This window comes from Pelodiscus sinensis, chromosome 15, assembly GCF_052426305.1.
Source record: "Pelodiscus sinensis isolate ZL-2025 chromosome 15, ASM5242630v1, whole genome shotgun sequence".
NCBI lineage: Eukaryota > Metazoa > Chordata > Testudines > Trionychidae > Pelodiscus > Pelodiscus sinensis.
In genome coordinates, this window is record NC_143066.1 from 12,698,797 (window position 1) to 12,723,925 (window position 25,129).

The 25,129-nt window shown below is 49.2% G+C and overlaps 1 protein-coding gene across 3 annotated transcripts in view; it reads right to left on the reverse strand.

The window, feature by feature from the left end:
• Nucleotides 1-25,129, reverse strand: part of CARHSP1 (calcium regulated heat stable protein 1) — a 48,895-nt gene that overhangs the window by 19,499 nt on the left and 4,267 nt on the right. For all 3 annotated transcript variants that reach the window (XM_075899279.2, XM_075899280.2, XM_075899281.2), the window contains exon 2: nt 6,259-6,445. In XM_075899279.2, the coding sequence (XP_075755394.1) occupies nt 6,259-6,425 (167 nt within the window). In that variant the 5' untranslated portion in view covers nt 6,426-6,445. The remainder of the gene's footprint in view (nt 1-6,258; nt 6,446-25,129) is intronic.

Below are 25,129 nucleotides of genomic sequence, written 5' to 3' on the forward strand. Positions count from 1 at the left end.
CACACGCCTTCCATGGCATGAGGTGCAGAGACCGCAGGTCCGGGTGGCAAAGCCTGCCAAAGTCCTGCATGATTGAGTCAGGGACTAGTGGGAGCACAACCAGCCTCTCGCATGACAGGTTCAGGAGGGTCAAGAACTAGTGCTGCCTGGGCCACATGGGTTCGATGAGAATCAGGGACACCCTGAATTCCCACACTGAGGAGTGCTCAGTGGATCAGCAGGAATGTTGGGAACGCGTAAAGTAGACCCCCGGGCCAGGGAACAAGTAATGCATCTCCCAGAGAGCCCATTCCCAGGCCCGTGAGGGAACAGAACCCCGAGCACTTCCTGTTCTGGAGCGTGGCAAACAGGTCCAGACAGGTCCCCACCTGCAGAAGATGTCCAGGGCTACATCCCCCGAGGGCTCACTCGTGGCTGGAGAAGGACCTGCTCAGCCGGTCTGCCAGAGTGTTCTGGGAGCCTGGGAGATAGGAGGCAATCGGGTGGATACCCGCCCTGATGCAGAGATCCCCCAGGTGAAGGGCCTCCTGATATAGGTGAGAAGAGCAGGCCCCTCCCTGCCTGTTGATGTATGAGATCGCCGACATGTTGTCGGACAGGATAAGGACCAACTTGCCCCTGAGCCGGGGAGAAAGGCTATGCGGACCGCTCGCAGCTCCCTGACATTGATGTGTAGGGAGAGATCGTCCTCAACCACATGTCTCTGAGGTGGGCCGGAAGCTTGGTAGAGGCCTGGAGAATGGGACTCCGGCACAGACCTCCTCCTCCCAGATTCACCAGTCCAGAGAGCGAATGACGTTGCAGGGGACTGTCACCTCTCTGTCCCATCTGCAGTGGGCGCATGCGGAGCCTGGCGTGCTGAATGACGTAGCTGCACACGTCCATTAGGCCCAAAAGCCACATACAGGCCCTGGCTGTGGTTATCAGGAGCGTCTGCATGATCCGGACACAGCAGCGGATATAGGGCAGGGCGGCTGCCCTGGGCCTCGCACTTCAATAGGCCCCGCATCAGCGCCAAGGGTGGACTGGCCCGGCGGGATACCAGGAATTTCCTGGTGGGCCGTCCGCCAAAGGGCCGGCGGGCGGCTGCTGGAGGAGGAGGGGGATTGTGATGGAGTGCTGCAGCCCCTCACTTTAAATTCCCCGGCGCCGGCCAGTACGGGCCATGCGGGGCCAAGGGAGCGCATGCGCGGCGTGCTGAAATGCCGCACAACAGCCGAGAGGGAAGACTCCCGGGCATGGCGTAACGTTACACCACGGCCTGGAACTTTAAAACCGCGCGGCCCAGCATTGCACCGCTCGGTTCAGCATGTAGTCTGGAGCCTGGGCTGGGGTTGCGGCCGCCCTGCAAACCAGAAGGCAGAAGGTGGATGGCAGAGGAAGGGGCTTGTGCTGAGGGGAGGGGGAGCAGGTCACGAGAAGAAAGGGGAAAGCACCAAGGGACAGGGGTTCAGGAGAGACAAATGTCAGGGGGCCAAGTGGAGACAATGAGGAAAAGGGCAGGAGGGGAAGTGTCAGTGAGAGAGGGGACAGGGTGACGCTGGAGAGGAGAGGGTAAGGGCACTGGGGGCTAAAGGGAGGAGGGGGCAGTTCTGGAAGAAGGCTTGAAAGGAGGGATGGGTATGAGGAAGGTGAGGATGGAACAAGGCATGTGTGAGGACAGAGGGGCATGAGGGGAATGGGGGCAGAGGATGGTGAGGGGGTGGGCATCAGGGAAAAAGAGGGCAAAGGGCACAGGGGCAGTGCGGGAAGGGGGAGGCACTAGGAGGGTGCAGGGGTAAGGGAAGGTGCAGGTGCCAGAGGATTCTGGGGGTGAAGCAGAAGGGCAGACACCTGCAGGGGAGGGACCAGCACCAGAGAAGAGAGGCAGAGCAGTGTGTAGAGGGAGGTGTTAGGAGAGGGGATGAGGAGGGGTAGCTCACATGATCAGAGTGGGGCTACTGGAGGAGTGGGCACAGGGGGGACGCCTTTTTCCTGTTTTTTCTCCAAAGGGGGGGTCCCGTGAAATTGTGCTGCCCTGGGCCCCACAAAACTCTCATCCGCCCTGATCTGAAGTTTGCCAGAAAGGGCTCACAGAGGATTTACAGCCACAGGTGAAGTATCTGTTGGAGCAACAATTACAAAGCCTCCAGGCAGATTGGCAGGTGGGCTTCCCAAACTGCTAATCTAGAATGGTAAAACAGAATAACGAGGTGACCAATAATCTGAGATGCAGAGGTGGTTCTCCCTGGGGAGGTTGCGTAGGGGCTTCTATTCCCAGTATTTCCTGATCCCAAAAGCCAAGGGCAGGTTTTGCCCCATCCTGGACCTCTGGGATCTCAGTGGGCGGGGGGAAGAGGAGGAGAGCTTTTTTCTATTTTTTCTCCAAAGGCAGGAGGAGGTGCTTCAGTTCCTTCCCTGGGGGCTGCAGAAGTCACCATCTTGAATTTGGTCTTGACAATGAAGGAGGCACTGAGATCCCGGAGGACCAGGATGGGACAAAACCTGCCCTTGGCTTTTGGGACCAGGAAATACTGGGAATAGAAGCCCCTACCCAACCTCCCCAGGGAGAACCGGCTCTGCAGCCCCCAGGGTAAGGAACTAAAGCACCTCTCCCCACAGGAGAGCCTCGTGAGAAGGGTCCCTAAAGAGGGACAGGAGAGGGGGATAGGAGGGAGGGGCAGAACAGAAGGAGATGACATACCCCCTTCCCACCATTTCTAGGACCCACCAGTCCAAGGTAATGGACTCCCAGGCCCGGTGGAAAGGGAACGGACGGTCCTGGAAAGAGAGGGATGAGGCATCTGCCATTCCTCCCATTGCCGTTCCTGTTGCAGCGACAGAAGTCAGGGCATGTACCCTGCTGGGAAGACCTAGGAGCGTTCCTGCCTGAGAAGGAGCACCTTTGGGTAACCGGAGTGTGAATACCCAAGGACTTTAAGGTGACCCGAGTATCTTTGGGCAGATGTTGGTCTATCTGCTCAGAGAATAAGGATGGGCCTGCAAAGGATAGGTCCTGTATGGTGTTCAGGGGGCACTCCAGACCCCTGCAACCAGGAGCTGCAGCATAGAGCCAGCCCCGTGGCCACGGCCCATACAGCATCGAGGGCAGCCTTGAGCGCATCCCTAGAGATCACCGTGCCTTTCTCTGAGAGGGCTCTAAACTCAGCAGAGTGTCCCTGGGGAGCAGCTCGGAGAACATACATATGGAGGCCCAGGTGTTATAGGCATAGAGAGACAGCAGAACCTGCTCGTTCACTACGTGAAATTGAAGGCCTCCAGACGTGTAGGCCTTCCTGCCTAACAGGTCCATTTTCTTGGTGTCCCTATTTTTCAGGGTAGCAGTTGGCACTGCCTCTCCCTTTGGTTCACCGCCCGGACGACCGGAGGCCTTGGTAGTGGATGGGAGAAGAGGTATTCATTCCCCTCCTGGGACACAAAGTACATTCGCTCAGTCCTCTTGTCTGTAGGTGGGACAGAGGCCACCGTTTTGTTGATGGGTACGGCCACTCTGGTGGGGGTATCAGACTGCAAGATGTCAACAATCGGGTCGGAGTCCTCCAACACCCTCTCAGCCTGGACCCCAGTCGCTGTGCCAGGTAGTGGAGGAGGTCCTGGTGTGCCCTTGAGTCCATGGATGGCATGGAGGAGAGAGTATCACACAGGGCCTTGTCAGAGGAGCAAGATGAAGATGAAGACTCCATGGGGCGGTGGCCTGCGAGTGGACCTGAGAAGCCACAGGTGAGGGTGTGGGGAGGTTTGGCCTGGGGAAAGTGACTGCGCTGACATAGGTGACCAAGTCAGTGGGGTTGCCGAAGGAGGTGCCCTAGACCCAGAGAAGACCGACTTCGGTCTAGAGGGGCCCACGCCCTGACTCTGGTGGTAGGCCCAAGGAGTCCAAAACGGCCACTCAGATGGGCCTGGAGCCTGTGGGAGCCAGGAATGCTGCATCACTGATACCAGGACTGGCTGCGCCCATTGATGCTGTTGCTGATGAGCGGAGGTACTCTGGTGCCGTGACTGGTAGGAGTAGTACCGGAGCCAGGACCTAGATCCCCTGGACGACCAGGTGGATTCCGCCTCTGAGTCGGCTGATCCGGGGGCCAACCTGGGTGAGGCAAAGGTGGACGCAGCCGATGATCTGTTGACGAAGAGAAGAAGGGGCCATGGCCGGGCCCAGGCCCAGTAAGCCCTGAGGGGGGCCGGCAGTTGCAGTGGCTGGTGCCACACTCAGTGCCGGTTGAGGCCCTTGCCCTAATGCTGGGTCTGGTGCCGAGGCACCGGCCGGGGTTGAGGTCACCGCTGATGCTGGCCCTGTAAGCGGCGCCTGTGGCATAGTGGGGGGCTGTCTGCTCTGTAATCTGGTGTCCCCTGGTGCTGTGATGTGAGATTCTCACTGACTCATCCAAATGTGTATTACCCCAGACACCTAGGTTCAGCCTTCCATGGAGAGAGATAAAGGCGGGGGGGAGGGAGGGGCAGAGATCAACAGGAGGTTTCGGGTGAAGGGGCAGTGGCTGTCAGGGGAAGCAGGGAGAGTACAGGCTAAGCTGGAGCCGTGAAGGAGAGAGACTAAGGAGGGGGCTAGAGTTGTAGGGGCCCAGTCACCCCCATCTCAAGGGGGCCTGAGCATCCTAGCCCTAATTCCTGTAACCAGATTACATCTATGCTGTGCTGTACCCTGAAGGAACAATAAACTCCCTCTACACTACTGGCTGGTGGAGTCTGTCTGTGCTGCTACGGGGCTGCAGGGTCGGGGGAACCCCCAACTCGCCGTCACAACGCCACACTCGGAGCCAGGGTGACATGTGAAGGGATCAGAATGGAGCAGTGCTTCTTTGGATCTGGTGACCTAGCCTCTGACTGGTACCACCCAAGGTCCCGATCCTTGCCTGAGGTCGGTGCCAGGTTAGTAGAGGGGGACAGTTTAATCAGTTCCCTGGCCACCTCAAAAGCCTCGTGTTGAAGGCTCTGTGAAGTCCCCCACTAGGCTGGCATCTCAGCGCAGACTTAGTCGCTGGCCCGACCGAAAAGGTCTGAGATCAGCACTGGATGGTGCCACGTGTCCCACTTGAGGGCACATGGAGGGCACACGCTATGGGGGGGACCCGCCCCGCCCCTGCTAGACCTCCTCTTCTTCTAAGGTACCGGGGACAGGGAACGGTGCCAGGGTCTGCGCAGTGCTGGGGAGGAGCGCAAATGGCCTGATACCTCCCACACTGAGGCCAGTACGTTCTGCACTGCCGGTGCCAGGTCAGACAATGGGGCTGGTTGAGGAGGCGGTTCCATTAGAATGATTTGCAGGTGTGACTCTCTCTCCTGCTTCGTACGCAGTTTAAACACCTTGCAAATTTTACAGCCCTCAGACAAGTGAGCCTTGCCCAGGCACTTAAGGCAGGCAGAGTGCAGATCACCTGTGGCACTTCTCAGAGGGTTTGAAGCCTTGAGGGCTGGGCATACCATGCCACACGCGCCAGGAGCGTGGAGCAAGAACCGCGGTGGGTCCTTAGGACACACCACTTAACAGCTACTTAAAGAACCGTAACTGTTGAAACTAGAACAAAGAACTTTCAAATCGAGTGACTGATAAAGGCGCTTGCTAGGCAAAAGCAAGAGCACGTTTCAACGACCGTCGCAGGCGGTAAGAAGGAACAGAGGGGGTGGAGGGCCAGCTGTGGTATATGCTGGCTGGTATAGCGGCACCACTCCAGGGGACTCCCCTGCTAGCCCAACAGGTACTGCTGAGGGAAAAATTTCCAACGACACATGCACGCTACACACACACACCTACATGGAATGGACATGAGCAATCACTCGAAGAAGAATTGCTCTTTATCACAGACCCATATCATACTTTCGGCCAAAGTGACTAGACTGTGACCTCTTGGGGGAAGGCACTCCTGCAATATTTATTTCACCAGGCCACTCTGGATCCACCTTGTCTTGATGGAATCCTCATATGCCTATAATGGACAAACGGGTTACGGAAGGGGAAGGATCACAAGACAGACTACAATGGAGGGTCAGGGCCTTAACTAATTAAAAACAACCACAAACACACATACACATACTAGGGATGTGAAAGGTTAACTGATTATCCACAAATGCAGCATCCTGTCAAGCCTAACAAGGGTAGGGTTATACCAGGAAAGCTAGTATATACTTGAACAACTCTATTAACTTGGGTTTTGTGCAAATTCACAGACCACTATTAAAAGAGGCCATATTAACGTCAATAAGAGTCTTTCCCTCCTCCCACGTTGCTCCCCCAATACTCACGCTGAAAAAGTCCTGGTCCGTCGGGTTGGAAGGGGACTGGGGATAAGGTAACCTCGCATGGGAGATGGAGAGCGATCTCTTGTTCTGCGATTTTCGGGCAAGCGGAGAGAACGTGGAGACCCTGGAGGGGACTGCTCAGAAGCTGAAGACGTGGGCTCAGAAGACATTCCTGATCCCTAACGAAAATCTACAGGGGAGAGGGAAATTCCGATTTAGTCCAAGACTTTGACCTTTTCAGTAGAGATCATAGTTTTCCAGTTTCTGTTAAGCTGTCAAAGCAGGGACACTTCCCTGTACTCATACACCCAGATATTAATGCTCTAAGGTGAACTGCTATGTGTAGGATCATGTTACATACATTTTTGATCAGCCTGTTCTCATGAAATGCATCAGGAAATTCCCAACGAAAAATTCTAACGGCAACCCGTTGGCTCACAGAATCCTTGCCCTATTTCCAACATGGCTAATCTCATCTAATTAGGGATATTAGATATAAGTTAATTTAATAATCACGTAACTATACCAAACCTTAGTGGTTACATGAGTATTCAATAGTCCCCGGAGTGGGGCAGTAGCAGCCTCCGTCCATAGCGGGCCCAAGCTCCCTGCACAAAGGGGCTGCTCTGGCACCCTGCCTGCCCCCCAGTGCTGCTGCCTCAGAGGTAGCAGCGTGCGGGAGAAGGGCAGCAGCTCTGTGAAGCTCGTGCTTGGGAGGAACCATCTCCTGCCTCCCTCTTCCCCACGCTGCCTCTGTGGACGGCAGCAAAGAGAGGGGGGCAAGTGGTCTTGCGGGAACTGATACATACAAAGCCAGTTTCCTGTATGTACCGATTCCTGCATCCCTCCTGCCCCCCGCATCCTCTGCACTGCTGCTTCTCTAACAAAGGTGGTAGTGCTGGGGTGTGGAGACGGCGCCACAGGATCCGGTGCATTTAAGCCAGCTCCGTCCCCCCCTTTACTGCCTCTGATACAGAAGCAGCGGGGGGGGGGGTACCTGTAACCATTTGGATTAATCGATAAGTTCAGGCTTATCAGTTACACAACTATACGCTAACATCCCTACATCTAATGTGTAGTGACAATTTACCTATATAAAAACCCCACAAAATTAAAAAGCATTCCTAGGTTCCTGCCTATCATATTTGTATTTGATAAAAATAATTTAAATCTGCTTTCCCTACAAGCTTGGAGGCAGAGATTCTGGAATTCATTGTAAACCCCGATCCAGAGTCAAAGACCTGTCCTGCCTCTACTCAAAAGGAGAAGTGGAACTTTTATTAGAGGCAGAGGGTCTGGAGAATTATAAATCACACAATTGGTTGTTGTTTTGTTTTCACTTTTTAACTTCAAGGAAATGTTTTCAGTTATATGAAAAGTGCTCAGGTATAAATACACAAGCTGGGGGCCTGAAATCTGTGTTTATTCACAGAATAGATTCCACACAGGTAGTAACTGTACAATCCTTATTCAGCAGAACTCGTCCCCAACCTGAAGAAACCACTACTAGGAAAAAGATAAGTGAGGCCAGGTCTAAGAGCATTTTGCTCTTACATTATACTGGCAAAGCACTCCTAGCTCACATTTACACAGCAGGGCTAAAGCCAAAATAAGCTACGCAACTTCAGCTATGTCAATTGCGTCGCTTAAGTCAAAATAATTATTTCGGCTTTTGGCGCTGTCTACGCAGCAGGAAGTCTGAAGTAGAGCACTCTTCCTCCGACTTCCCTTACACCTTGTACAATGAGGTTACAGGAGTTGGAATAACAAGTCCTCCAGCTCAACATTATTTTGACAGTATGTCGAAATAACTGCTTGCAGTGTAGACGTGGACTATGTTATTTTGGAATAACGTTAGCTATTCTGAAATAACACTACTATGTAGACATGCCCCTACTGTAGACACAGATTAGACCAGCAAAACTGAACTTCTGACAAAGTTTATTCAACATAGACTCATAGGGTATGTCTACACTACCCCCCTAGTTCGAACTAGGGGGGTTAATGTAGTCATTCGGAGTTGCAAATGAAGCCTGGGATTTGAATTTCCCGGGCTTCATTTGCATGATCCCGGCCGGCGCCATTTTTAAATGCTGGCTAGTTCGGACTGCGTGCCGCGTGGCTACACGCGGCAGGAACTAGTTAGTTCGGATTAGGCTTCCTAATCCGAACTAGCTGTACGCCTCGTTCGCCTAGTTCGAACTAGCTGTACGCCTAGTTCGAACTAGGGGGGTAGTGTAGACATACCCATAGACTTTAAGGTCAGAAGGGATCATTATGATCATCCAGTCTGACCGCCTGCACAGTGCAGGCCACAGAATGTCACCCACCCCTCCTAGAATAATCCTCTCACCTATATCTCAGATGTTGAAGCCTTCAAATACTTTGAAGACCCCAAGATGCAGAGAATCCTCCAGCTGCGATCTGTACCCCATGCTACAGAGGAAGGCGAAAAACCTCCAGGGCCTCTGCCAATCTACCCTGGAGGAAAATTCCTTCCTGACCCCAAATATGGAACTGATCATAGCGAATAAGTTAGTCTAACAAAAGGGAGGTTGTTTTATGAAACTACATCAGGGGTGGTCAACTCAATAAAAGAAGAAAGCCGAAACAGCAGTGGAAAAAATCCAAAGAGTCATTTTTGTTGAGCAAACAAAAAAAAAAAAAAGGAAGAGCTCCCTACCAGCCCCCAGACAGTTGCTGAAGGGGAAAAAAAAGCAGGGGGGAGGGCACTGCTCCTTTAAAACAAAAGACAAGGCTTTTTGGCCACATCAGGCTCCCGTCGGCCACCGCCATATCGGCAGCACCATTTTGAATCGCCGCACCGGATGGCTCCCCTGCCCCAGGGAGCACAGAGAGCCAGGGACCGTTTCTAGGGGCGCCAGGGGAAGCTTCGGGAGCTGTACTTTAAGGGGGGGGAAGAGCCTCATGCAGCTCACGAGCTGCGGGTTGGCCACCCCTGAACTACATCTACACTACACAGCTGTGTTAGTCAGAAGTCACAAACTATTCATACCAACGAGCTATGCTGGGAAGCGTCTGTAGCGCAGAACTGGCCCAAGCCTCTCAGCCAGTCAAATTCTCGATTTTCTTTCCAAAACTCTGTCAAAAGGTGTCAAATGGACAAGAACATATCTACCCACAATGACTAGACATAGATCACCCAGGATTTCAATGGCAATTTTCTGTTTCTACCATCTGGGTTGGATTCAGACCAGTGACCAAGGGGCAAAAACTCCTTATTTGACTTAAGAATCGCAGTCTCATGAACACCTGCCAGTCTTGTTCTCACCTACTTTGAATAGCAGGTTCTGTGTGATTACACAAACCATCCAAAACTTACAGTTAACACATTATAGGACAGAGAGCATGCGTATACCTGAAAAGCCTCATTTAAACGTGTGGTGTGATGTGGAACACAAAAGCCAGAAAAAAATAAAAACCTATTACTGAAAGGCCTAGTCAGGGACACAAGTGAAAAAAGAGCTTCCCAAATTGCACATGACTGGTTTTGGCCAATTACAATCAGCCACCTTCTTGTTGGGGCTATAGTATATGGGTATAATCTGCGTACTTCTCCTGAGTCCAACAGCAGTAGAATGCATGTGCACAGGCACAAACAAGCCTGCTTAGCTATTCTGTAAAAAGCCTGGTATCCTGAGGCATGAAATTAGATTTAAAGGGACCCTGTCAACCCCACATATGTGAAGTTGACTAATTTTTTAAAACCCCAGTTACTGACTCTAACCCTAACCCTAAATCTACTTCCTTTTTAAAATCTTTTTTTGTGGGTTTTCCTTTTCCTCTGGTCGATATTCACAAGGGTGTTTTCAACATGGGGGAAAACGACTGGTACAGTACTGATGAATCTACTCTACACAACTACCTTCTCCACCATTGGCTCCCTGCTCCCATCTGGCAAAGGATCACTCAGGTTAAGAGCCTCTCTGCTCCATCACTCTCCTCTCCTGAAGAAATTGCTCTGCCCCTAAATGTGGAGTCAATCCCTCCAAAGACTCCTATCCCACTCAACACAGGCAAAATATCTACTCACCCAAGGCACCCACGCAAGCAGGTTTCTCCAACCTTCAACTATTCTGAGATGCCAGGTGGCCATTCAAAGCTTTGGTGTATTCGATGTTCTCATCCTTTGAGAGCACTGAGCTGCTATTTCCAAGCCACAACCAAGTCAAGTACTTGCAAAACAAAAATTGTGAGCGAGCTTGTCCAAAGGTTTCTCCTTTAGTAATATGCTAGTTTGCATATGAGTAAACTTTCCAAGACTCCTGCAGATGTGTCAATTAACACTCAAGTTCAGAGCAGCTGCACTGTGCTTTTGATGTGCTAATGCTTTTACAACACGGAGAGCACTATGACACAAATATCATGCTCTAATATCTAATTAAACAGGCTTAAGAAAAGAGACTATTTGCATTAAGCCCATTTGTTTTAATCATGCAGTGTGTTAACAAAGACTTAGGCATTGCCAAACTATGTTCCATATACATTCAAAACCCTAATTATAAAGTAGGCAGATACAGTAGGTGCAAGACAAACTTTTAGCTACATTCTTAAGCAAAAACTTTATATCCTCATTTTAGCTAAAATCTTTCACAGAGACTTTGAACACAGCAAACCAAAGCAGCCATTACATAGCAAGAAGCTGTCTGTAGAAAAGCTGTCTGTAGAAAAGCACAGTCTAAAAGGTGTATTCTTAAATTAGGGGGCTTTTTTAATGTCAGTGTATTCTATTGACTGTGTAAACACACATGCACCCTTTTTTAAGCAATATAAGATTTAAGGAGGGAAATGGAAGCGAGATGTGTATCAGGCAACATGCATGTTATTTCAATGACTCATACAGGGTACAGAACACTATTAAATACTGTCCTGTAGATGAAGCAAAATGCAGGACAATGTAGCACTTTAAAGACTAACAAGATGGTTTATTAGATGATGAGCTTTCGTGGGCCAGACCCACTTCCTCAGATCAAATAGTGGAAGAAAGCAGTCACAACCATATATACCAAAGGATACAATTAAAAAAAATGAACAAATATGAAAAGGACAAATCATATTGCAGAACAGAAGGGGGATGCGGGGGGGTGGGAAGGGGGAGGAAGGAAGGTAAGTGTCTGTGAATTGCTGATATTAAAGGTAGGGAGAGTGGGATGTTTGTGAGTTAATGGTATTACAGGTGATAATTGGGGAAACTGTCTTGGTAATGGGTGAGAAAGTTCAAAGACTTGTTAAGTCCTTGTTGGCAAGTGTCGAATTTTAACATGAATGACAGTTCAGAGGATTCCCTTTCAAGTGCAGATGTAAAAGATCACAGCCCTCAGCTAAGCCCGTCCATGACATGGCCCAGACAAGACAGGGAAAATGGAAGTGGGACTATGAAGAGCAGGGAGAGAGCAAATGGAGCAAGAAGTATGGGAGGGAAAAGGGAGTTCACAATGAAATTGGGAAAGAACTGGGGGTGGGAGGAAGGAAGAATGAATGGAGGGGCAAGCAGCCTAACTGCCAACCATCCTGGTTTTTCCAGGACTTCCCTGGAATCGGACTCTATCTTCCAGAGATTACTGAAGCCAAACTGGGAGATTTCAGGTTGCCCAGAGGCACAGCAGGCGTGAGTCAGGCTCTCTGTCTGCCCTGGCTCTGCACCACTCCCAGAAGCAGCAGGCACATCCCCGAGGCCCCTAGGGGGTGACATGGGATCTCTGCACACTGCCCCACATTCAGGGACTGCGGCCAATGGGAGCTGCAAGGACAGTGCACGTAGACGAGGGCAGTGTGCAGAGCTCTCCCCCCAGAGACCGGGACATGTGCCAGCCTCTTCTGGGAGCAGTGCAGGTCAGGACAAGCAGGAGCCTGCCTTAGCACCACTTTGCTGCAAACCATGAACCACCCTAGGTAAGTTCTGACCAGCCGGAGCCCGTATCCCTCTCCTCCTCCCACACCCCAACCTTCTGTCTCAGCCCTAAGCCCACTCCCAAAGCCCACACCCCAAACCTCCTTCTTCACCCCAACCCCCACCCCATTGTTTTAATGTGCATACCACTGTAGATCTCCGCACCCCACTTCAATCCAGTATTAGCCATTTTTATTCAGTATTGTGCTTGTTCTTGAAGCACAGAGGCAACAAGTAATACTTTTTATGGAACTCTTTCTGATAAGCCTTTAGTCACAATGAGTTTACCTACCTCCCAAATGATCTATGGAGGGAAAGGTATTAAGCAGAACAACCTGAATTTGCTATCACTTGCACCTTCACTGTATTGTTCTATAGAGAGAGTAGCACAATAATTTTGGTTGTTCTTTGCTTATCTGTCCAGTTCTGTTACTAATTTCAGGTCTCATTTCTGCAACGGTGTGCGTGCGGGCAGAACATCATTGTCTTCAAGTAGTAAAGACCCATGTGATTCCAGGATTTATTTCATTTCAGTTGAAAAAGGCTATCCCAGACTTTAAAAGTGACCTTTTTCATAAGCGCCTACGTGATTTAAGACTTGTGTACATAAGGAAATGTACCCACAGACCTAACTATAACTGTAACTACAGAGCTATAGTTATACCACTATAACTCCACATTCTGTTCTGAAATTAAATTAAGCCACGAAGGCGAGAACATCCTGTGAAAATTGCAAAGATTACTTTTTTGCTTGTCATGAACTCACAAGGAGAGTCAAAGACAGATTCTGAAAGATTAATCCTATGAGAAAACTTTCCTCGCAAATGTTCTAGCAAGAAACATGGTGTGATGTCATCAGCTTGATCCCCTCACTGGTGCTGTACAGTAACCACAGACTACCAAAATCTTCTCCCTCTCTGTTCTATGCTTCTCCGTGCTATAATTAAGGTGACCATATTTTCCCCACCCAAAAATCGGCATAACTGACCCAACAAAACTGTCGGCAGGGTGAGTGAGCAGGCTGGGGCTGCGGGGTCTTGGAATGGGGGGGTCACTTACTTGCTTTTGCACCGCTTTCAGGCATGGCCTACAGCTGCTCCCATTGGTCAGATTCTGCACACTGCCATTTCCCTTCCCCTGACTGGGGGAACAACCTTACAGGGACACACTTCCTGGAGGCTTTTCACTTTGCTCCCCAATCACGCGTCCCTGCAAGGCTATTCGCCCAATCGGGGGAAAAGAATCAGCAGAACATGGAGCCATTTCTGGCTCCACTTATTCCCCGAAAGCTGGATCATTAGCAATCTGCTTCTGTGTCAATTAGTGAGTCACAAAGATCCAATTATCTATCATTTTAGTAAATGACAAATTCTCGATTTCTGTAGAGAAGGAGAAAGCTCAGTTTCTGGGGAGGAAGGAAGAAGGTGGAAGAAATACCTTTGATCTGTCAAACTCTCCCTACACCCAGAAAGCTGATTAGTCCCTAAACAATCTTTTCAGACCCATGGCAGATATTCTGCCACAACGAAGTATTAGAACAATACTTCACTGGCAAAAAATTTAGTCTCTTTCCCCACACCTGCCCTGACCAAAAAACAAATTTAAAAAACCCCATACACCAACTTAACCCACTAACTGCCAAACTCCTCGGGCTTATTTAAATTCCATCGGCTTCAGATAAAAGCACCAAATTTTCATGCATAGTTTCAAAATAGGGAAAGAGGTAGGATACCTGAGTTAGAGATATCAGCATGTGGATGACTATACAATAATCGATAAGCCTGGGCTTATTGACTTGTTGACTCCCCTACCCCCCTACACACACACACCTGTTGCAGCAGGGGTTGGAGGGTAGCAGGAACCGGTGCCCATGCCAGCTCCCCACAAGCACCAGATCCACCTCCCCTGCCACCCTTGAGCTGCTGCTTCTGATAGAGAGAGGCAGCAGCACAGAGGGTGAGGGGGCAGGCTGGAGCCAATACACACGGGGAGCCAGCTTTCAAGCTGGCTCTCCATGTGTGCCAGCTCTGCAGACCCACCTGCCCCCCACCCCCGCTGGCTCCTACAGAGGCAGCAGGGGAGGCAGGCAGAAGGTGGTGTTGGGGGGAACTCGCCTAAAAGCTGGTTCCCCCCAGCACCAGCTCGCCTGCTCTGTCCTCCCCCCGTACTACTGCTTCTATCAAAGGCTGTAGCACGATGGGGGGGGGGGGGGGGGAGGAGGCTGCTCCATGGCAACAGTGTCTCTTTGTGGGCGGGTCCAAGCTCCTCAAGGATAGGGACTGCTGCTGGGGAGCAGCCTCTGTTTGCGGGGAGCTCGGACCCCCCGTGGACAGGGGCTGCTGCCACCCCGTGCTGCTGCCTCTGTATCAGGTCTACATGGGGAGCTGGTTTTTAAACTGTCTCCCCTTGCAGACTCACTCCCACCTGCCACCCCACACTGATGCTCTGATACAGGATAGCAGGGGATAGCGCGGGATAGCAGGGGGCTCCCTGGGAGTGGGGCCGGGACTGCATTGGTTGCCGGCCTACCTCCGGGAACTATCAAATAGTCACGTAACTGCTAAGATTTCATGTGGTTACCCAACTATTCACTTACACAATATCTAACACCCCTAATACTAATGTACCTGCGCTAGTGTAAGGTCTCCTGTGCAGCCAGTCTATGCCAACGAGAGAGCATTCTCCCTTTTGATTAGCCACTGAGAACTATTCAGCCAATACAGCGCTGTACACACTGCCACTTATGCCAGCAAAATTTGTGTCACTCAGGTAGATAAGAATATTTACGCTCAGGAGCAACTGAAATTTTGCTGACACAGGCTATAGTATAGCTAGGCCCTTAGGATCTGTTCATCCTCCTTCTGTTCCACAGAAGATCTCCAGTACAGATGTTCAGCACTGTATCCTTGCACAGTCATGCATAAAGACCTCTGCTCCAGCTCCTGTGAGAGATTCTCCTGCTGGAGTACTTCTCCTAATAGCTTCACCAATTAAGCCCTCTAGACAGAAATGGTTCAGGTATCAGTCTGGAAATTCATCCCTTATTAATCAGATTACATGAATTTAAGACTATTGAATGATTTGACTGACTGCAGATATTTAATGGAACAGCTCTCCTAAGTAAGCAAACTGAAGCCTGGGGAATGTGTACTTCCAAAAATATAATTATGAAATCAAATCAGCAATTGCACTAATCGAGTGAGAACATCAGGATTAATAAACTTCAATTTTTAAACCACTTCAGGGTCCTCCTGTAATTTTTACAGTAAACATGGCAAAAAGGCAGATATATTGAGCAATACTGATAGGATTTTATAAGTACTACATTCTTATTCTAGCTACTGTAACCCCAATGGCATTTTACCCTAATCTATAATCAAACACCTGACAATTTTGCAAATACAAAGCAATCAAGGCACAGCAACAGAGCCATAGTAAAAACTCGAAGGGTGTGTCTACACTGCACCCATAGCTCAAAATAAGCTACATAATTAGCTTATTTCGAGTCAATTTCAAAATAGCTTATTTTGAAATTTGGCACTGTCTACACAGTACTTATTTAGAAATAAATCACTATTCTGAAAAGTCCCTTACTCCTTGTGGAATGAGGTTTACAGGGACGTTGGAATAGCGAGCCCATTGTATTTCAAAATAATGGGTGTACTCCAAAGACGCAGAATAGCTATTTCAGGATATCTCTGGTATCCCAAAATATCACTGCAGAGTTGACGTAGCCTAAGCGTCAAAGTTAATCAAAAAATAAACTGAAAAACTAACATATATGAGAACAGCATAAACTGGCAGATGAAGTATGGGACAGGGAGCCAGAAACTACTAATTTATAATCCTGAATCTGACAACACTGACCTTTGTAAGTCATTACATATCTGTGCTTCAAGATACCTAGATACTCCACATTGGTGGTGTGGGAATTAAGTAATGTTTGTACTGCACTTAGAACACAGAACCCCTTTAGCACAACATGCTAATGGTACTCAGCTATATATTTTCTTTCATTTAAGCCACAATTCTTGTCTCATTACTCTCTATGTGTATGAAACAGATTGGGATCAGGCTGAAAATAAACTCGCTGCCAATCCGACTAAGAAAGTAGTAATGTTTACTCTCTTCGCTGCACCAGTGAACAACTGCATCAATTGAAGGTGTGTGTCTTTCACTTGCAATACAGTATTAAGGACAGAAGGTGTTTGTTAGTTCTGAATCTTTCTCCCTAATGATCAGCTCCAGTTCCTGCCCCTGTTGATGTTCATGACTTTGCAAAGCAATGGCAAAGTGAAACAGAACCAAGCAAAGGCAACAGAGATGTCTGTCCTTAGACTCAAAACAGCGCACTTGGGTTCACATTCAGGTTTTCCTCACAACCAAAAGGACATACAATTGGATTTCCAAGCTCTGAACAAGAACACTTGTCATAATTCTAATAGTTACCAATGTAATACACAAAAGCACTTATGCATTATTTCAAATAAGGGGTTGTTCAATTTTATTACAAAACAAAATGTTATAAAATGTTATATATTTATGTACATTTACATAAAATGCCATAAAGCTGTTTCCTTTTCAAATATATACCAATTATCTGTATTACAGCGAATGTAGCCACTTTACCTTGTGTCCAGTTAGATCCTTCCCAATCTTGACAGCCCAATTAATACTACAGCATGTAGGTTCAGAAAATAACTTCTGTTTTCCCACAATGACTAAAATAAAACTTGGAACATGGCATAAGCAAGATCTGCAACTGCAAGAACCAATAACAGTTTGAGGCAACATACCCATAAATCATGGGTGGGGAACCTAAGGCCTGCGGACTAGATGCAGCACCTGGGTTGCCTATTTTGGACTCTGAGACTTAGGGCTTCTCCCAGCATTGGGGAGCCCGCACTAGCGCTCCAGTCGTCCGTCCTCCCCCCCCCCCCCGCCCCGCAGCCCCCAACTGATTTTTCTGTGAATCAGCAGCACCAAACCCAAAAAAGGGTCCCCACCTCGACCATAAATCAAAAGCTCTACAACAGTGTTTCTCAACCAGTGGTACGAGCACCTTTAGAGGTATTTGAGGAGTCTGGAGAGTACATCAACACAACTGAAATTTGGAGAAAACTGAATTTTTGTTTTAAGTTTTAGAGCACTTTATTATTTTTGTAATTTTTGCACCCAAAAATTTCATCACACGCCCTGTTATGATTAAGTTGTTTAAACAAATGTGTTGCAAATGTGTTCAGGGCCGTAGCAAGAAGGGGCTCGCGTTGGGTGCATCATGAGGGGCACAAAAATGCAATAAGTAAAAATAATAAGCTACAAAAGTAAAGAGCATGATGCATGCTAATCTTAGGACAGGGGGCGCATAATTAATATTTTGCCCCGAGGCCCAAAAATACCTAGTTACACTGCTGCCTTCATTTACCATTATCCGCCCAGAAGAAGCACTTTGGAAAGGCTCTGGGCTTTTCAATAAACACTGTTTGCATTAAGTATCATCTGAACTAAAGTAATTTACCATTCTCGTGTCAAACCTACAAAGCAGATCACATCCCACCTTACCAGCTGGCCAGGCTGAAGTTAGCAGGACACACAGGGTTGGGTACTTTTCTGAGTTACTCTGACTAGCACTGTTATCTTGGTTTCGGTCAAAAAAAGCTGAATTGTTTTCATTTACACTGAAGCAACTGTTTCATGGACAAACATCTTTGGAAAGAAAATGCCTAACAGCTAAGGTTGCATTTTCAAGGATTGATTACAACTCTTACATGGCCTTCAGATGTGAGCATTCCCATCAAGTATGTACCTGAGAACACAGCAACTTCCTCACAACAGTTTCTTTTTTGTAATAAACAACCACGTACGCAACTATCAGTTCAAGAAAACCACCACCCCAAGGCCTCCAGAAGCAGTGGTGATAGTGTCTAAACAAGTAGTATCCAGATAAAACATTTAGCTTCATTCTTGCTTTGTTGGCAGTATGAGTAATTCTCTTTGCTGAATGCTTGGGTTCTGGTGAACACAACAGCATACAAAGAAAATGCTTACATGCTTTAAAGCAGTGGTCCTCAACCCTTTCCGGAGTCTTTGTCATCTTGTACAATGGGGAATATACCATTGAGCCAAGTGTTCCCTGGTACCAGGCCCAAGCTCAGAAGGTCCCCGTTTCTCTCGCTCCTCTTCTCCCTCCTCCCATGTAATGATGGGGAGCCCAAGGTACCCTCGGAGCTGTAGCTCCTTGGCCAGCTCCCAGCCTAGAAAGCTGGCCCTGGAGCAAGGAAGGGCATGGACAGTAGGTGACCCCATAGCTTGGGGAGGCAACCCCCCCACAAGTCCTGCCTCTTCTTTCTGCTGGAGGCCCCTTCCTTTCTTGCCCTGCAGGGCTCACCCCTCCCACTCTGGCCACTGCTGCAAGGTCAGCTATTAAGAAATAACGGGCAGGGGGGAGCTCTCTCCAAAGGGAGGCTTAAAGGGCTTAAGAGAACCCCAACAGAAAGAAATATCCAAATGCATCTTCCTGGGTTCTTAAATGGCTTTTGCATTTGGGTGGTCACAGCGTACCACCCAAGGACAGGGAATCTATGACCTTGGGGAGTTTTCAAACAGAAGCCTCTAGAGGGTATGTTTAAAGTCTCTTGTGGGCCCCCACTTTCTGCACTCAAAGTACCAATGTGGGAATAGTCTTTATGGTTTCCCCACAGAAACAAAGAGTGGAACAAAAGAACAACAAAAGTACCTCAACTTTTCCTCAATATGTGGGACAGTCTTACTATATACAGTGTTTCCCAATTGTATTTGGCCATGGAACCCTTTTCAGCGTTTCAGAATTTCAAGGAACCTCTAGGTTTGTCAAGCAAACATTCCTTCCCCAAGACCCCCCCACTCCTTCCTTGAGGCCTCATCCTTTCTGTTCCCCTCCTCTCCATCACTTGCTATCCCCAACTCTTATACATTCTCACTAGGTTGAGACAGGAGGTGTGGTCTCTGGGGTGGGAATGAGGGATTTGGGTGTGGGAAGGGATGAGAAGTACAAACTCTGGGAGGGAATTTGGATGCAGGAGATGGGGATGTTGGCTCGGAGAGGGGGGTTCAGGCTGGGGAGTGCTGGCCTCAGGTGGAAGATTGGAGTGCTGAGCAAGCCATGGGCTTGTGGATGTGAGGGTGCAGGAGTTTGGGCTGGATATGTGAGGGGCTCAGGGCAAGGAGGTTATGAGTATGATGGGCTCGGGACACAGATTTGTGATGTGTGGATGGTGCAGGAATGTTGTGGCAGAAGACTGAGGATGTGGGGATGCAGGAGTTTGGGGATGTAAGAGGCTCAGCACAGAGGGTTCCAGTGTATGATAGGCTCAGATTTGGGGTCAGGTGGTGCAGGAGTGTTATGATGCTGCAGTGAGATGGGGGTTTGGCCCCAATTGGGGGCTTGTTGGCCTGGCTTCATTTTTAAATAAAATATTATGTCAAACTCAAAAGGTTTTAGCATTGTCTTTATTTATGAGAGGGGTGAGGAACCTGATTTGAGTCAGGGGTCACTGACCCATGGAAAAGTCAGTTGGGGCCACACAAGTGAGATACAAAAAAACAAAACACCCTCCAAAAAACCCCAGGCCTCACTAATGTGGTTCCAACTGTGCTGGTGGGGGCAGGGGACAGAGTGCTAGTGAGTGCTGGGGCCAGGGAGAGGGTGCTGCTGGGTGGCAGGGTGCTGGCTCAGATGGTGGGGTGCTGGGGCAGGATGCTGGGGCAGATGGCGGGGTGCTGGGGTCAGGGACATGGTCCTGCTGGGCACTGCGGTGGGTGGCAGGGTGCTGGGGCAAGGAACAGGGTGCTGCTGAGTGCTAGGGACAGTGCTGCTGGGGACAGGCTACTCATGGGGGGGACTGGACAGGGGCAGCTGGGACCAGTAGCTGGCAATCCTGCAGCACTTATGGGTTCCTAGAAGGGTGCGACTGCACTCCCCCTCCCCAAACAGCTGACGTGCGCGTTGCTTGAGCATCAGGGGCTGTTCACCCCAGCAACTTACCTCTGCGATGCCTTCCTGAGGGGGGAGGGCACGGGGAGTCCCAGGGCAGACCACGCTGCCTACATAGTTGGAGCTGTGCAGCCCCGGTTCCCCTGAACTTCCTCCCGCACTGCGCAGAAAGGCCCTGGAACTAAGTTGTCAGGTGCCACAGCCCCAGCTATTCAGGCAGCACGTGCTGGCTCCTTTGGGGAGGGGAAGTGCTTCCCTCCCCACTGTGGGTCACAGCACCCCCCTGGCGTGCCAGCCTGGAGCAACTGTTCCCTCTGCCCCTGCCTCCATACACCTCTGCTGGCTAGCTGGCTGTAAGGAAGTGACAGTCCGCTCCCCCTTTTCTGTCAGTTTACACTGGCTTTTACTCTACGCATTGGGATAATGCTGGCGCTTTCTCCCCCTGCTCCGATTCTGCTCCCATTCCCCTGTCTCCCTCTAACCCCCCTCCCCCCCCTCCCCCTGCCCTGTCTCTTGTGGCTGCAGCTCCTTTTGAATTCCCCGCTCTGGCTCCACTCTCCTAACCCCTCCCCCTGACGCACGTGCCATCTTGACATCCCGTCCTGCCCCCTCCCACTCCAGACGCAAGGGCCGGCAGGCAGCTGATGTCTCCCGGCTCAGCATTCCCCCAGCGGTGGAACAGCCCTGCTGTGCCGCCACGCAAGAACAGAGGGCACAGACAGGCGTCTGCCCCTTGCGCGCCCCATAAAAGGGAGGGGTCGGTGAGGACTGCATGCGGGACAGATTAGACCTCCGCCCTGGGATGGGTCCATCCTGTCATACTGGTGCTCTCTCTTTCAGAGGGGCGGGGGAGTGGCGGCTCCTCGCGGAATCCCTACTTTTGCTTTGCGGAACCCCAGGGTTCCACGGAGCACCAACTGGGAAACACTGCTATATGGATCCAGATACATTCCAATCACACAGGCTGAAAATTGTTCCACTCTACTGGGGTAGGGATTTGTCAGAATTGATCAGGTAGCTGCTGGCTGTGCAACTTTAATGAGCTGAGATCAGGACCACATACAGTGACTGGTGAGACAGGGTGGTCCTGAATAGGGATGTTAAAGTCTAGTAGACTATCCGATAAGCATTTGTTGACTATTAGACGAGTTGATTACCTCCCCCTTTCTGCCTCTATTGTGACCATCCAAATGCAAAAGCCTGCTGGGGATATTGTACATTTCAAAGGAGAAATGTGGAAGTGCCTATCAACTAGTCGAGGGAAATTCCATCGACTACTCAACTAGTCAATTAACCCCATTTTAACATCCCTAGTCCCGAAGACATGGCTATGGAATGTCAGCATAAGGAAAGAGAGAAATCAATGGGGAGTTTTTTCTGCTCACTATGAAATTTCTGCTCACCGTGATCACTGGTAAACCCACATGGGTGCACATCTCAATGAAAAACTGGGAGCTGAGGAAGCTGTGTATAACAGTACATACAGTCTTGCAGAGGTATATGATCAAAATTAAAAATGCCTCTGAGACTCTGTACTGCATATACTATAGCACTGCCACGCCAGACCTGCACTCTCTCTGGGACTGAACAGACTCCTGTCCTCATACAAAATATGATCCACAGGCCAGATTTAGCCTGCCAAGGCACCAGATCCGGCCTGTGAGAGCCTCCACCAGCTCTCTGCCTACCCTGGCCCGGCTCGGCACTCAGTGAAGCTGGCTGCTACAGGGCAATATGCTTCTGTGAATGCTGAGAGCCCGGGGGAGGGGGCAGAGGCGTCTCACATTGCTTCTGCCCCCAGCAGTTTCCACTGACTAGTTTCCAGCCAATAGCAGCTTCCTCTTTGCAGGACAGAAAGGATGTGAAGTGCCCCCCTTCCCATCCTCAGGGCGCAAGGCAGGGGCCCTGGTTAAGGAACCTGCTGAGCTGCTGGTCTCCCAGCCAAAGCTGTCTCTGGTACCCCAACCCTCTGCCCCCTACCTCAAGAAACCTCCATTTAAACTGTGGAGCCACAGCGGGGTTAGCTCCTGGGGGTGGCACAAGTTGGGACTGAGCAATCCCAGCTTGCACCAGCTCCAGGACCACTGCACCTTTGCCTTTTAAATGTAGTAAGAGCAGCCTGGCAGATCCGCAACAGGGGACCAGCTTCAGTCCCAGCTCACAACGCCTCTCTTTTTTAAATGTCTGCCTGGCTCTTACTAGGCAGAGCCACAACAGTGGACCCAGTGCCTCCCTTGCCTTCCTCCCCCCCCCATCCCCCACCACATGTGGAGATCCAGCACCAGCTCCTGCTCCCCACCCTTGCAAGGGGAGGAGCGAGTAGTGACTTGACTAGTCACTTATATCCCATGGGAAGATGCCATAAGATGGGGTGGGGGGGGTTCAGGTGCTCAGGCTGCATTGGGCACCACAATTTGTAAGATTGCCCCTGCATAGTGTACCTAATCCACTGCATCAAATGCCTCAGCAAGCATGTGGATGAAAAAAACCTGCCATTACAGGCAGTCCCCGGGTTACATGGATCCAACTTACATCGGATCCCTACTTACAAACGGGGTGAGGCAACCCCACACTAGCTGCTTCCCCCCAGCAGACCAGGGAGACGCGGAGCGGCTTTTCTCAGCAGACACCTCAGCTTGAGAATAAAGGACTGAGGGAAGTGAGGTGTGGGAGAATAAAACTGAGCTCTGGAGAAATGTTTGGCTAGAGTTTCTCCTACAATATGTACCAGTTCCGACTTACATACAAATTCAACTTAAGAACAAACCTACAGTCCCTATCTTGTATGTAACCCGGGGACTGCCTGTATATCCTCTTCAATGAATACACACAGAAAAGCCAGCCAGCAGGAAATGGGATTTAAGTTTTGCAGGGCTTACAAGAGGGTGGGATTGGTAGCTGGTCACCTGGCTAGAGGGCAGTAAAATTCAAACTGCTTACTACAGCAGCCGATTCAGAATCGTGGGCCACTTCCCAGTGGCCAGAATCAGCGAAAAAATGCTTCTAGGTGTCTACGTTGCATATATATTGACAACAAAGGAAGGAGGAAAGAAAAAAGTGGAGCTGAAAGTTTTTTGTCAATGAAAGTGGACAGTTTTCCTGACAAAAGTCATGCTGCAGTAAGGATGTTAAATTGTGATTACCGAGCTAATTATATAGCCAATACAATTTGTATGGACTGTACAATTAGTCAATATGACCGTTGTGCAGAGCCAAAGCAGGGGTAGCTCCGAGAGCCACCTGTGCTGTGGCTCTGCATTTTAAATATAGTAAGACCTATCAGGCTCTTACTACATTTAAAATGCAGAAGTGCAGCATCCACAGGAGCCGGGACTACTTGATCCTGGCTTGCGTTGAGCCCAGCAGCCTCTGTTCGCAGCAGCCAGAGATGGCTGCAGGCAGGTGCTGGAGAGCTGATAGAGGCAGCAAGGGGCAGGGGGAAGAGACTAGTCAAGTCACTACTTGGCTATCTGATAAGCTTATACTTATCGGATAGTCGACTAGTTGCTTACATCCCTATGCTGCACTGTGCACACTCACAGTTTCATCGCCAAAAGGCACTTTTCCTCAACAGAACTTGCCAGTGTAGACAGAGATGCAGATATTCTCAGAGTCCTTTTTCCTGCCAGCAGGTCCCTGCTCCGCCCCCACCTCTCTCCCCTAGGCAGACTCCTGGACATACTGCTAACTTTGAATATTCAACATTTTATGCTAACAGTGCTTAATATAGCATATCTTAACATTAATTCCCCTATGATTGTTACATTATTAATGCAGGTTGGAAACTGGGTTTCTTAATGCTCTGTTCTAACAAAGCTTGTGTCATTTCCCGGCAAGATTTAGAAACCCCAATTATTATTAAAAAGGGATTTGTCATTTCAGTTTATCCATTTTTATTCATCCCAGTGCAGGAGAACAGTTACAATTGCCTTAAACATCCTACTTGAGCACAGGATTCTCTAATGATATGTAAGCGATAAAAATGTGAGTTTTGTTTCTTTATGATGTGTGAAGGAAGCTGCAAAAGTTTCCCCATCCTCTACTACCACTTTGCAATCTCTTCACCTGCTTAGATGTTGGGGGGGAGGGGACCTAGCATTAGAAATTCAGGTCTTGTTTTTTATTTTTTCCTTGAAGATTCTATGTATGAATGAAGAACTAGTAGAATTATTACATCGGAGAAACCATTAAAGTGAAACTCGATTAACTGAGATGGGAAATAATTTTTATTCAGGCTATTCAAACCCTGCCCCTTCACAACTATGCTTCTAGAAATCTCACACTCTGAGTCACCAATAAAGCCTACAGCAAAAACAGTGAAGATAAGCTTTGACACGTCTCACGCTTCTGAGCTGGGGGGTGGACAAGTATAATTTGTATAAAGTCCATATAATTTTCATATATATGAAAATACACACACTCTCCCCCTTTCACACACACACTTTGCTGATCACATTAGGTGGTATGACAGGTCTTACCCAGGCCCCTCTGCTCTGGGATGAATTTCATCCCTAGTGAACTGCTTCTTGAGTGTTTCATACTACGGAGCAGAAAAATACGATGAAGATGTCGTTTAAAGTGATACTGCGTATGCTTGTTTATGAAGAGTCATGTCACTATCTTTCTGCCAGAAGAGTAGGATACTTCCTCATTCACAGAAAGCAGAGCTCATACCATGGGAATTAATGTTGAAAAAGACGTGAGACCTCAAGCATGTTTGAGCAAGAAACATGGGGTGATGCTTCTCTTTTGCCTCATTGAATGTTATTCTTGGTGGCATAAGTCACACATCAGACACCACAAATCCATGCACACAGATTATGAAAATGAAAAAGAGCCTCAAGAGAAAATTACAAATCCATCACCCAGCTAGCATAAGTCAACTTAAACCAGTGGATTACAGATCTGAACAAGAAAACAGTTAACATCTACTACAGCATTAACTGCAGCTGTGAATTATCCTACACGGTGCTCAAGAAACAATCCTGCCA